This window comes from Gorilla gorilla, chromosome 8 (genome assembly GCF_029281585.2).
Source record: "Gorilla gorilla gorilla isolate KB3781 chromosome 8, NHGRI_mGorGor1-v2.1_pri, whole genome shotgun sequence".
Taxonomy (NCBI): Eukaryota; Metazoa; Chordata; class Mammalia; order Primates; family Hominidae; genus Gorilla; species Gorilla gorilla.
The window spans coordinates 89,518,350-89,533,223 of record NC_073232.2 but is presented as its reverse complement, the minus strand read 5'-3'; the positions used below and the strand labels follow the sequence as shown (position 1 = coordinate 89,533,223).

The following is a 14,874-nucleotide window of genomic DNA, read 5'->3' as shown; positions in this document are numbered from 1 at the left end:
ATTCCAGCCTGTGTGACAGAGTGAAACCTTGTGTTAAAAAAATTATATCCACACAATTCACTTCTGTGGAATATCTCATGTTCTGATACCACTGGGTGGAAAGGGCAACTTGTAACCAGCCAGGCAGCCTGCTGGAAAATGGGCCACCCAGCTCCACGCTCACCGATGTGGGGGCTGGCAGGGTCGCTGGCTCTCATGTATCGAGGGGTGTCTTCCTCCAGCAGGCGGTGAGTCACCAATCCTGTGCAGCTCTGCAAGAGGATGGGCTGAGTGTCATTTTCAATCCCTTCCAGGCGCCTGGCAATTCTTTCTTTTCTGTGAAATACACCACAAGAGGCAGAGTGAGCAACAGCGATTGAATCTAAAGGAAAATGGAATACTGCTTTGCCAAGCTCTCTTCTACTTCCTAACTCCCACTATAAAGATCTTACCTTTTCATTTCTAAGAATTCTTTCTTCTTTGGTTCAAAGATTTGTCTTAATTCTGCAACTGGAAGAAAACCAAAAAAGAACAAAATATAGTATTTAGTAGTCGTGCGCTCATTTTATTCACTCATACAACGTGTTTATTGAAGTGCAAATTTCAGTTCTTGATTCCTATGTAACAGTGACATGCAAAACTGACCAAGTTCCTGCTTTCTTGGAAACTGTTTCCTAGTAGGGGAGGCAGATGCCAAATGAATAAGAGTGTGCAAACACACACACACACACACACACGCACACACCCTAGGATGCATCATCCTCTTCTAAGGTCAAGCTGAATATTTGATGCCCATAAAAATGACAGAGTTATCAAGGCAAAGCTAAGACATGCTCACTCAACATACTGTTTAATATGAAATATATATGTAATATATTTAAAATCACATACATTAAAATAATTTAAATAGAATGTTTTGTTGTATATATATTGTAACACCTAGCTATGTGACTCACGTATATGTCACATATATAGGTTGGCTAAGAAGTAAAATCCTACAGGGTAAGGGAGAAGGTTTTATTTCATCTAGGGGAATCAAGGGAGACCTGACGAGCAAGCTCTCTCTAGGAAAGTATTTTAGGCAGAAATCTCAGCAACTGTTTCTAACTTTTGTTTGATTTAACAAAGTATTCTAAGCTTCTATTATGGAAATCCTTTACAGAAGTATAGACTAGGAGTGTGAACCCCACAGGGCCATCGGCAAGCTACAAGCATGAACTCACAGCCTCTTCTCCTCCACCCTGTCACGGAATCTGTCAATGGCTGTAACTATCTGATTGTGTTTCCAGCAGTGCCTAAAGTGGCCGCTTCAATTAGCTACAGTTTAGATGAACACAGGTCCTCCGCCTCCCTGCACAGGCTTTCACTGGAAGCAAATGTTAACAATGGTTTCCTTGCTATAATTTAGGTGGATGATGGGTAAGGTAATTACCCCAATGTTTCTGGCAGCACTGGAGAAACAGAACAAACGCTGTGCTGAGGTTGGGAGGTTCTCACATGATACTGACTACAAGGATATTACTGAGATGCCAGACAACTGTTTCTTTGGAGAAATGGCCAAAGTTCATGGAGAATAAAGGTCTCTCTTTTTGCCTCCTCCTCAATAGCTTAAATTCATAAGGGTGCATCTGAGTGACTCCTATGAAGGACTCAGAATGGGGTGGGAGAAAGAGAGAGGGGTGGCTGGACAGCCTGGGGCCAGGGCCAATGAAAAGTTTTGAAAGGCTGAGTCACAGGAGAAACTCAAAGGAATTTGATGTTTGACTGCTTCAATTTCCGTTTTCTTTTCTCTAAGTGGTAATTTTTAGTAATGAGTCAAAACTACACACACGCACACATGCACGCATACACACACACAAAGTTTTATATTGCCCTTTGTGTTCAGGGATAGAAGCCTTGTTTTTCTTCATTTATTTTTAAGTGATAGCCACCTTAAAACTTCAGTTGAATTGGCTTTTGTTGAGATAGCCGGCTTCAAAAAAACAAAACCTCTCTCCCTCCGACTTCAAAAAGGTCTCCCAGTTGGCCTCCCCAGGAATCAGAGTAGCTGGAGGCAGAGAAGTCCTTGTTCTAATCATGTTCCTATTTAGAAGACAGGGGTATAATGAGAATGGTGCACCCCGCCATGCGGCCTTGGGAGAGGAGGCTTGGTCAATAACAACAGCTTCCCTGTCAACAAATTAGCCCTAGTGGGATTATGGTGATACAACTTTAATGGCTGGTAGGACATATTTTGAAAATATTTTCAAGGATGACAAAAACCAAAGGGTTTTAATTATTTAAACCCCAAAGAGGAAAGTGGAGCCCTATTTTTCAAAAGACCACTCAAGAAGCTATCAAAACCAAATTCCAAGGGCACCTAAAAGGTACGACTTGAACCCATGCCTCAAACCCTAACTGAGAAATAGAAAATATTAATAGGGTTCTGAGTAGCATAATCACATCCCCTCCCCTCCCCTGCCTTCCCCTTCCCTTTCTTTTCTTTTCTCCCCGCTCCCTTTCTTTTTGAGACAGGGTCTCATTCTGTCACCCAGGCTGGAGTGTAGAGGCACGATCTTGACTCACTGCAGCCTCAACCTCCCAGACTCAAGTGATCCTCCCAACTCAGCCTCGCGAGTAGGTGAGATTACAGGCACGTGCCACCACTCTTGGCTAGCTTTTGGTTGTCTTTTGTGGAGACAGGGTTTCGCTATGTTATCCAGGATGGTCTTGAACTCCTAGGCTCAAGGGATCTGCTTGCCTTGGCCTCCCAAAGTGCTGGGATTGCAGGTGTGAGCCACCGCGCCTGGTCTAACATGTCCCTTTTCTCGCCCCACATTATTTCAACTGGTAAGTATCAAAACCATTAATATACAGAGTATCATGTAACTTCCACTGGAAAAAGTTAAGATAGACTTTTCTTGGTTCTAATTAGAGACTGCTGAAAATCACTTTCATTTCATCCAAATTTTAATTAATTTTAAAAATTTTCTATAGAAATGCAACTAAAGGCATTTTAAAAAAAGATTACAACAGTGCATGGAAAAGCAAAGCAACATGTTGCTTCCTGCTATTCTCTATTTCCCATATTCCAGAAGGAAAGATCTAGTTGGGAGACTGTGCAAGCCTCCCGTCCACAGGAAAGGTAGACTTTCCTACTGCCCTTCCAGTGAACACTGCCCTCTGATAGCCATCCACTTCTGGGCATAAAACAAGAAATTCTCAGGATAGGATCTAGCAGACACACAGATGGACCTCATCAGGGTCATGGGCTCAGGAGGCTGGCTCTGGAGAGCTCCCAGATCACTATGGGGGCGCTAATGGCTTCTGAATGGGAAGTGGCTTTGCTGTGAGCTCTGCCGCAGGATGTTGAATGTCCCAGGTTCTTATAGTGATGCTAAATCACCCCCATTTGCTGCGACACCAAAATATCCTCATATATTTCTAAAGCCCCTTAGGGACTGCCCTAAATTGAGAACCATTGAGAATCACTGATTCCCCAGTACTAGAATTTCAAATACACAGCCTGTGCCTTAGACGCCCAGGCCCTAGGTTACACAGTACAGACGCCACTAGCCCAGCACTGCACTCTTTTCAGTCAAGCCCAGATTCAACGCAAAGCTATGCCAAGCCTATTGCTCCTGGAAGCTAGAATCTATCAACATAGTGGGTACTTGAAGGGACACCTTAGGGTCCTCTCTGATCATTTCACTGAGAAATTAAATGAGCTTATAAATTAAATTGTCCTTTAAATGTATTGGTGAGCTTATTAATTCTTAGTGAAAACCTATAGTGAATTTTAAAAGGAAAATAAAAAAGTCTCTCCAGCAAACAAATGATGACCTCTCAGTCTATTCTTTCTAGCAAATATATTTTTAATTACCAAGATATGCCTCATTCCTACAGAAACGGGATTATAAGAAATGATGTACAAGACAAAAAGAAGCAACAGAGAGACATTTTGAGTTTTGCCTCTTTTCCCCATGTCTGTACTAACATGTAATATAATTAATGTGTATTATATTACATATCTGTTTTATATTATTATTAATAATAATAGCCAGGCATGGTGGCTCATGCCTGTAATCCCAGCACTTTAGGAAGCTGAGGTGTGTGGATCACTTGAGGTCAGGAGTTTGAGACTAGTGTGGCTAACATGATGAAACCCCGTCTCAACTAAAAATACAAAAAATTAGCCAGGCCTGGTAGCATGTATCTGTAATCCCAGCTACTCAGGAGGCTGAGGCAGGAGAATTGCTTGAACCCGGGAGACAGAGGTTGCAGTGAGCCAAGACTGTGTCACTGCACTCCAGCCTGAGTGACAGAGTGTGATTCTGCCTCGAAATATATATATATATATATATATATATATATATATATATGGTTTATATTATATATTTCAAATTATTATATAAACGATGTCTTATATTATTTTATATTATTAATCATATAAAACGTTTTTGTACTATTATTAGCATAAAGCCAATACTAAAAACATCATGCATGAAAGTCACCATTGCTGTGGAAATCTATGTTGTAACGCTGTTGTTTCATTTATAAAGCCTACCTACAGTTCTACCAAAGTTACCTTCTGGTTGAAAATCTTGAAGGTTTGTGTTCTTTTGAAACTTCAAAAAAATTTTTTGTAATATCAGATGTACAGAAAATGTAAGAGATATCCTTCACAATATGTTAACATTTTACTATATTGGGTTTATTTTTATTCTTTTTTCTTTCTCTTAAGTATATTTATATGTGCATATGTGTCTATGTACATACATACACATACATATTTACATAGTATTTTTTCCGAACCATTTGAGTCAATTGCAGCATGAGGCCCCTTTATCTCTAAATTCTTCAGTGTGTATTTCTTAACAAAAAAGAATAAGAATGCTTTTCAAAATTAGGTTCACCAGCTACAATTCAATTGATTATATGCTGTGTCATAATTATAATTCATATATGGTTCATGTTTAGTAATAGTAGTTATTATGTAATCCAGATATAAATAAACATCGATGGTCTAATTTCCATTTTAATGAGACATTTTCTATTTTGCTTTCAAATACATTAGGACTTCCAAACATATCCACCTGTCCCTTATTTTACCTGCTATGTTGGTCTGTTACTCTTCTTTGAGTAATTCGGAGTGGTACTACTGTGGCAATCTGGACTCTGTGAGTCTATTTCTTTAGTTATTTCTGATGGGAGCTGGAGGTTAGTTTTCAAGTAAGGCGATTTAAGGAAATTTGATAGCAGAGCTATAATACTTCATAAAGTTATTTACAACCACCTAATAGGCTTTGCAATAAGACTATATAACACCAATATTCTAGACAATTTGGTCTGCAGGGTGCTTTTCTTGGGAAACATAGTTTCTTCCATTAGCTCTAAGAAACAGAAGGTCTCTGGTTAAGACATTGTTGAGTTCAGTCCTCCAAACTTGAGTACAGTAGAATCTTCCAAAGAAATATAAGTGGCAGGGGTACCGCCAAGAACACTTCTCTCCTTCACACGACAGCTCAAGAGCCCAGGCCAGATTTGGAATATTCTGATCTTACTTCCCACAGGAGTAAAGCCCTTTAACTTTTACTCTTGGATGGCAGCCACTAATATAAAGAAAAGCAGCTCATAAACCAAGCAATTACAAACTAGAGGAATAAGGGGGAGAGGTGACAGCTGAAGGGTGTAGGTTTCTTTTTGGAGTCATGAACATGTTCTAAAACTGGCTGTGCCAATGGAGGCAGAACTCTGAATTGCCAGAACCAACGTAATCGCATACTTTAAATGATAGGATTGCATGGATGTGTGTTGTATCTTAATAAACCTGCTAAAGAAAGTGGAGTAATACGTTTGGTCCACTTCATAATTCCTAAATAAAAAATCTTTTTTAATATTATAAATGTTACATAGGTAAAGATTTTTAATCCCTTGATTACTTGTTTGTGATACACAGAGGAAGTCTTGTAGAGAAAAAGTAACAACCACTTTAATGCCCATTTTCACAGGAAATGAACAGAAATAGACTTCCATAAACTTCTCACACATAAAACTTGATGTCATTAAAATAAAATTATAACCAAATCTTTTTTTAACATAATATTGCTAAGAGCTGACACACAAAATCATTAATACATGTGTTAAATCAGAGAAACAACGAAATTGCTGGTCTTTCCAAATCTGCCTATTTTTTTTCATAAAAAGCAAAGATATGTGAAATAAGACTGTAGAGAATTTAGGTGAAATTCAGGGGACATGGGGCACTGGCACTTTTTTTTTTTTAGATGGAGTCTCTCTCTGTCGCCCAGGCTGGAGTGCAGTGGTGTGATCTTGGCTCACGGCAACCTCCGCCCTCCTGGGTTCAAGCGATTCTCCTGCCTCAGCCTCCCGAGTAGCTGGGACTTGCCCAGCTAATTTTTTGTATTTTTAGTAGAGACGGGGTTTCACCATGTTAGCCAGGATGGTCTCGATCTCCTGACCTTGTAATCCACCTGCCTTGGCCTCCCAAAGTGCTGGGATTACAGATGTGAGCCACCATGCCCAGCCCGGGCACTGGCACTTTTAAAGCATGTTTTAAGGATTTAGGGACCATGTTAATTTAGAAACACCAATCTGGTGAACACATAAAATCATCATCTTTGATTTGTAAAAATTATTTTTTATAATCATTTATGACAATTTTTTTAATACAACTGGCTAATAAGCTTAGGTGTTCTAAAAGTTTATTACAGATGAAGTTACCATTTGTTGAACCTTAAAGAACCCAGCATTTCATCCTGTTTTTGATTTTTCTGCTCATAATATTGTCTGCGGTATTATGCATCAAATAAAGGAACTGGGATAGAGAAAGGCAAAGAGGGACCCTTCTGACTGGTGGAAACAACCTCTGCTATGTAGAACTTTGCCTAATAAACTTTTCTCAGCTATTGCTAATATGGATTTGTTCATTCTTATACTTTGTTTTGATCATCTGCATAGGTATTAAGCACTTTAGTTTGGCTCAGAGGAAATTTTTTTTTTTTTGTCTTTCACAGAGAGTCCTAAACATTGGCAGAGCCATTCCATTTGACAGCCGTTCCATGCCCCATCTGCACCCGTCCTAACTGGACACGAGGCCACTGGCTTGCCCTTGAAAACTCTGGGGAGAGCCGATGCGAGCACAGCGTGGACCACCTCATTTCCAGGTACCATGAACGATTAATTTTCTTTTTGATATGAAATCTCATCTGCCTCCTTGTAATTCTACACGTTATTCTTACTTTTGGCCTCTGGAGCAACATAGAATAAACCTGTATTCCGGCTGACAGCGTTGTCAGTTCTTGAAAATTGCCACATGTCTCTGTCTGGGTTTCCTTCACCAGGCCAAATCCCCTGAGTCTTTCAGACATTCACCCTCATCAGACTGTGTCTCGGCCTATCATCCGTTCAGTTCCTCAGGATATATTCCAATTCGTCAGCGGGACTTTTTTTACTGGATTTACTTTCTATTAAAATAATACGTTTTTTGTTCTAATTTCTTTGGGGAATGATTTTTGCTTTTTCTTTCAGAGTAGAAAAAATCTGCCCTTCCATCAAATCTGTTTCTTCCACTGGAAGGTTTCCACAGCTCAGACGGGATGAAGACATTTTGTGAGCTGAGACTAATGATCATTCCTTGTGCTAGTGTTACAGTTACAAAGACCAAGCAATGTTTACATCATTTCACAGGTAACACTAGGGGGAATTGGTTTATAGTTGGTGCAGACATTTTACCGCATGCACGCCTTGACCAGTGGAAATAGTAATTCACCAAACACGTGTGAGTGCCTCCTTGGGGAAGAAGAAAGATGGTCATGATAAAGTCTGCACGGGCTGTTCGCCGCTCAGCAGGAAGCTACAAGATGTTAAATGTAAAAGCCCTGGCCGGGCGCGGTGGCTCACGCCGGGCGCGGTGGCTCACGCCTGTAATCGCAGCACTTTGCAAGGCGGAGGCGGGCGGATCACCTAAGGTCGGGAGTCGAAACCAGCCTGGCCAACATAGCGAAACCCTGTCTCTACTAAAAATACAAAAAATTAGCCGGGCGTGGCGGTGGGCGCCTGTAGTCCCAGCTACTCGGGAGGCTGAGGAAGGAGAATCACTTGAACCTGGGAGGCGGAGGTTGCGGTGAGCCGACATTGCGCCATTGCACTCCAGCCTGGGCGACGGAGCGAGACTCCGTCTCAAAAAAAAAAAAAAAAAAAAAAAAAGAGCCGTAAGGCCTGGGGCAGCCTCCAGAGGCAGCAGGAGTGGGTGGACAGAGAAGAAATGGGGGTATGGTCAGAACTCACTGCCCTTGGAGAAGGTTAAACGGAGAAAGAGATGAGGGCAGGTCGATTTTATGTTCCCTGTCTCACCCGCCACACCCAGCCTCTGGCGAAAACCTGAGGATGCCTAAAATTAAAGGGCAAGAAGGAGTAGAAAGGTAAGGATTAAAAATGCATGGATGCATGGAGAGAGGGGGAAGGGAACTGAAGCTAATTCTGGGAGGAGGCAGGAAGGGCCGCAAAGGAGACTGTAAGCTGGAGGTTAGGGAGAGAGTTCTGCTCGAGGAAATTCAGACAACACAATACGCATCTACCCAGACATGGTTGGTCACTTAGGAACAGCCTTACCTTTAGGAAGTGCAACTAAAAGCTGAGCATCGATTCCTCTTTTGTGGTTAGTGAGCTGTTCTTTATCTTCAAGTGAGAACTCCTTCTGAAAGCTAAAAATTACTCCATTAGTAAAGTTAAGTCCATTTAAATAAAGATATATAAGTGAAAAAATGCAGAACATAAAAATTATGATATTGTTACACATCATTCAATATGTATACATAGATCACAGGTAAAATGTTTTATATTGGGGAGTAAATTGGTAACTTTTTTCATTTATTTATATTTCTGTAAATATTGTGATTTTTTGTGCAACTAATTACAGCAGGATTGGCGGGTGGCGTGGTGTGATGTGTGAAAACATTGCTGAACTGGGAGTCGTGAGCTTTAACTCAGACTGACCACCTCTTCTTGACCTAAGAATAGCTGTGCAAGCTTGCATTAATTACTCAACCTCTCTGTGCTACAATTTCTTCTTCAGAAAATCAGTAACTTGTCTAGGTGATCTACACTCTGTCCTCCAGTGTTAAAATTATGTTAAAGTAACAGATGCCTTCATACAACCAAGGCATCAAAGCATGGTCAAAAGTTTGGAAAGCCTCATGAAGACTCGTGTTGGAATAAAAGAGGACATGAAAGAGGAGAATAATAAAGGAAGTGAGCCCTTACTGTGGACTTTCCCCCATGTATCTCCTTAATGCATCTTAATACATCTTAATACATCTCCCCCATGTATCTCCTTATCTCCCCATGTATCCCCCAGGTATCTCCTTAACTATCTCTCCATGTATCCCCCAGGTATCTCCTTAATTATCTCTCCAAGACCCTAAGAGGTACGAACTACTCAGCGAGGTGCTGATAAAGGTACGAATGGCCCTGCCCTCTTGCCCGGCCCACCCAGGCCCTCCACACGGCCCTGCAAAAAGCACCTGCTTTGTAATATTGACTGGTGGTGTCAACACTCCCACCACGGCGGATCTCAGACTCCCACAGGACTCACTGAACTCAAAGTCGGGAGAGAGGCACACATGTCTGGCCGCAGCACAACACTGGAACTAGTACCATCCTTAGTTTACAGATCCGGAAATTGTTACATGATTTGCCCAAAGACTCGTATTTGACAAGAAGAGGAGATGAGATTCAAATCCATCTCCTAGTTTCATACTAGGCACAGTCACCCCAAGACTGCTGTGTACCCAACTCCATGGTCTTTGATGTGGCCGGAGCGGGCAGGGCAGAGGGTGCTGCTGCCTCGAAGGAAGAAAACAAACCTGTGGAAACAGGGAACTGCGGTTCCTCAAGGTCAGTGTTACCTCCAGAGGGGGAAAAGATGGGCTTGAAAAAGACTCACTGTGAAGCTGACCTTCCCCCTGTTCGGGTGCATTTCCATAGAGGCCAAGGAAGAGACCGAGGAAGCCGCTGCGCATACTGTGTAAGTGGGACAATTGATAACCTCTACCCCCTGTAAAAACTACAGGGAAAGAACTTCCACACAGTCCAAAGCACGGCCACCATCCCGCCCTTCTAGAACCAAGCCCATCTGAAATCTTCGTCTTTCCATATACAATGTAGCAAAGCTTACATTCCATAGGTAAGTGTGTTCACATTATTTAATGAAAAGTCTTGAGAATAATTAGGCTTCATAAGCCACACTCCAGATTGGCTGGAAGAGCCTAGGACACCTGCCTAGTCAGAAACTTAGAATTAGCACCGACTTCTAAACACTGAATTGTAAGGCAGTAACTACTCCTTTCAGTGTAGAAACCTAAAAAAATTAAATAATGGCAGAAATGTACCCGACTTAAGGAATGGCATGTTATTTTAATTGATTATTTAATTGCTAATTTAAACATCTTGACAAAGCTCTATACTTTCTTTGGAAAACTAAAATCTTTTCAGGAAAAAAAATTCTACATTGAAGTGAAATAATGCAATCCTTGAAATATTCAGCTTTTCAGGCCACTTACCTTGCGGTACAAATGCTATATCTTATTTTCAAAAATAAACATCTGTATGCCTTTATTTTCCTCTTTCTTTCTGTTTCTCAGAAAGCTCAATAGAGCGACTAATAAAAAGCAAGAAAGTGTCCCTGAGTTAAATACTCCGCTGAATTTACAGAGTGAGCTTTACGAGTCGTCACCGGACACTCCCTGGCTTCACAGGCACTTATTTTCTCGAAACACGCTATAAATAGTGCCAGCACCCATGTGAAGTGCAGCCTTTTGATGGCAGGTCAGAAACCAAAGAAAACCAAAGGTCTAAGAGGAAAGTCTCTGATGCTTCTTAAGGTGATTCACTTGACATGCTGTTTCCTCCCCCTGAGCTCTCTCCTCTCCAGCCTCCTGCCATCGTGTGGCTTCGTTTCACTTCTGGTCTGGGCCTCAGTTGACTGGTCATGTCCTCAGGGCAAAGCACCTAAACCCACTGCCTATCATGACCATCACCCAAAGTATATTACACACCTCGTTAACCCCAGCACTTTGTGGGGGCTGAGGCAGGAGGATTGTTTGAACCCAGGAGTTTGAGACCAGCTTGGGCAACATAGCAAGATCCCATCTCTAAAAAAAAATAGGAAAATTAGCCAGGCACAGTGGCACAAGCCTGTAGTCCCAGCTACTCAGGAGGCTGAGGTGGCAGGATCCATTGAGCCTAGGAGTTTGAGGTTACAGTGAGCTATGATCATTTCACTGTACTCCAGCCTGGGAGACAGAGTGAGACCCTGTCTGTTAAAAAAATTAAATGATTGAATTAAAAAATATTTTAAAAAATTAAAATATGTCAAATGAATGAATGATTACTACAAAACACTTCAAATGAATACTACAATTCACCCTGAAGTATTTTTTGTGTACCTTTTATGCAAAGTTGATGTGATGGCCAGAGGTAAAATCATTACAAACATTGAGAATAACTATAAGAGCATACGGTCAATAACATCAGTCATAAGCCCCTCCTCCCTCCCTTCCTTATCACCCTCCCTCCTTTCCTTTCTTCCTTTCTTTCCTTCTTTCATCTTTGGACAGGGCATAATTTGGAACACATCATTCTTTAGTACCTTTGCTCACCTTGCATACATGTGTGAAAAACTGGCATAATTGCACGTGTTTATAAAGTATCGATTTTAGAATCTGCAGCTTCCAGGTAAACATTTATTACTGAGTCCACACGGCTGTCATCACCCTCTGGTCCTGTCTCCGCTGCCTCTCTCCCCTGCTCCCGCTAAATGACTGGGGGCTTCTGAGAAATCAGATGAGCAGACAGGCGGAGCAGGAGCAGGCAGACTGGGCTGCTCTGGCTCAAGGCAGTGCCACAAGCTGTGATTAATGCAAGACCCCTCAAATCAACATGTGAAATCGAGTTTCTTTCTTTAAAAAAAAATCATGTTTCTTCCCTGAACTTTCTCTACCCGAGGGCACCGATCATCAATGAAAACACAGGTAAGACGTGCTTGTAAAATTCAGGACGGTTCATCAGTGAGCATCTTTTTTGGCTCATCTGACGCTGATGAAACACAGGCACCTGTGAGGGTCCAGACTCTCCTCTCCTCTCTGCTTCTTCTGACTCAGAGGCCCCCCAGCAGGGAGACTGGTAGGGCCTATTACTAATGCACATGACCAGTGACCCCAAAAGCATGGAGCTCTCGGATGCTGGATCCTGCCCTTCCTTCTCAGTCACCCCCCAACCCCAACTTCCCCAGGGACAAAGGGGTGTCTGCAGGGTCAACCTCTGCAGGCCTTGGTGTCTCACTAGAGCTCAACCAAAAGTAAGAGCCTATGTTTCAGTAGGGAAGCATCTCTCCATAGATACTAAAGTTAGTGCTGTCCACTTCATTTTCTGCATTTTGATTTTAACTTTCTAACAGTGAGAAACACCTTTTGGATTTTTTTCCAATTCTCTTTGTCTCCCCTGAAACAGTGCTCGTTCTTTAGGACTGATTGTTTGTGCCGCCACCCCCCTTCCTCTGCTTCTAAGAAGAGAATGCCCCCTGCTTCTGTGACAATTTTTCTTTTAAACGTGTCCCGTTAACCTACTTAAATGCCTGCCCATAGCAACACGGGGGAATTTTATTAAAGGGAAAGCAGGATGCTCCGCTGTTATCATCTCTGTTTTTCACAACGTGGAATATGCTACTATTACAAGGACTGTCCAGCACCCATGCGGTGTAAGTCTCCTCCACAATCTGTTCATTCCATTACTGAAGTTTAAATTACAAGATATGGGAGATGAAGCCCCATGAGCTCATATTTTCGTCTCTTTTAGCTGGTGTCTGGTTGACCAGATTTCTTTTAAGGAAGCAGGCTCTTGTACCTCCAGCCCATTTTACACGTAGCACCGTGGCACACAGGCTGTCATCTTAATAGGTATGCATGACATAATATCCATGATTTGAGAATAGCTGTGTCTCTTTGAGTCTCTGTCCACTGACGTGTGTGACTTTCATATTGCATGCTTTTCCTATCCTTGAATAAGGAATGCCTTCCTGTCTCTTTTTTCCTTAGTCACTTATTAGCTCCATGACAGTTAAACCAACCTGCTAGGGACATATTAGAAACCAAGCCGAGGCCAGGCGCAGTGACTCACGCCTGTAATCCCAGCACTTTGGGAGGCCGAGGTGGGTGGATCACAAGGTCAGGAGATCAAGACCATCCTGGCTAACACGGTGAAACCCCGTCTCTACTAAAAATACAAAAAAATTAGCTGGGCCTGGTGGCGGGTGCCTGTAGTCCCAGCCACTCGGGAGGCTGAGGCAGGAGAATGGCGTGAACCCAGGAGGCGGAGCTTGCAGTGAGCTGAGATCGCGTCACTGCACTCCAGCCTGGGTGACAGAACGAGACTCCGTCTCAAAAAAAAAAAAAAAAAAAAAAAAAAACAGAAAGAAACCAAGCCTCAGATCCTATTAAAACATGGCCAAGATGAGAAATACGGATGCATCCCATTAAAAAAGTGACATTTCGTGAGTCAGTTAAGACAACCTCACTGATGACCTTGGATCATCATTGCTCTAATTAACTTTATACTTAGATGTGCCGTTTGATGATACTGTGTGTAAAAATTAAATAAAGCATAAACATTTAAAAGATGTGGATGAAATACACAAAAGATTTGCCCCCATCCTGTGTGTTCACAAGATCAACTGCCATTTTCAAATGCCTGAGGAGGACAGGAGTTAGACCCCTGTCTATCCTAATGTTGTTGAAATGCAAACCCTTTTCGGTCAAGGAACAATGTCATAATACCTTAGGCACAACAGCAACTGTGTGGAAATGGGGGCTGGGTCCTTCCGCTATAATGAAGCACAGATTGAGATCTTTGCCTGACTGTGTAGGGGACAACTTTGTGCCTCCATCTGAAAATATCAAACTCTATTAATATAGACAACAATCTACTAAAAAGCACCTGAGATACAGCTACTGTGTATGGCACAGGCCTTCATTTCCACTTCTCTTACATCCATGATGATGTGTCATGGAGTTTTAGCACATTAGGTCAATCAAATTAGCACCCATAATATTCTGTGGCCAAGGGGACTGGAAGTACAGAAAGGTTAAGAGAGAGAGTTGGGAAGACCAGGAAAGAATAACTCACATGGATGGGTGGATGGATGGATGGATGGATGGATGGATGTGTGTGTGTGTGTGTGTGTGTGTGTATCTGTGTGTGTCTATGGAAAAAGGGAGGGAGGGAGGAGAGGAAGGAAGGAGGAAGGGAGAAGGAAGAGAAACAAGTTTAAACCTTTTCTAAAAAGAATCTAGCTCCCTTCTTTGATGGACAGATTGCAAAAGGACAGTGCCTGCTTAGAGGCAGGTGTGAGAAAGAAAAGATAATAGTCCTTTAAAAGTTTGCAATGACAAGAGACAGCAAGATTCTGTTCTCCAAATAGTTTCCATAAGCAGAATTAAATACAAAGATTCCTCTGCTTCATACATTTTAATTAATCAAATTCTAGAGAGAAAACATATTGCCAAACATTTAAACTCATGAGTTAGACATTCAAGAGAATAATTTTAAAAGCTACAACAAATCTTCAAAATTTCACAGTTGTTGAGACAAGGCCACTTTACCTTGAAACTTTCCTTTGACGTAGGAATCCAAGGAAGCTTAAGTTTTTCTTGTTGAAATCTAAGGGAAAAGAAATAATGTAACATTGAAATAGTTATGCAAATTGTTAAAAGTCCGGTGAGAAAAAACTCTCCAAACTGCTTTTGAACATATAATTTAAGAAAAAGAAAACCATTAACCAGACAAAAAATAGAAATACAAAAATGACACCTTCTAAGAATCAAATTCCACATGGAAATT

The 14,874-nt window shown here is 41.7% G+C and overlaps 1 protein-coding gene across 22 annotated transcripts in view; it reads right to left on the bottom strand.

The window, feature by feature from the left end:
- Positions 1–14,874, bottom strand: part of LOC101129712 (supervillin) — a 277,906-nt gene that overhangs the window by 97,644 nt on the left and 165,388 nt on the right. For all 22 annotated transcript variants that reach the window (XM_063710246.1, XM_063710254.1, XM_055352396.2 and 19 more), the window contains 4 exons: positions 14,637–14,694; positions 8,593–8,684; positions 432–489; positions 164–315 (listed from right to left, as the gene is read on the bottom strand). In XM_063710246.1, coding sequence (XP_063566316.1) covers positions 164–315; positions 432–439 — 160 coding nt within the window. In that variant the 5' untranslated portion in view covers positions 440–489; positions 8,593–8,684; positions 14,637–14,694. The remainder of the gene's footprint in view (positions 1–163; positions 316–431; positions 490–8,592; positions 8,685–14,636; positions 14,695–14,874) is intronic.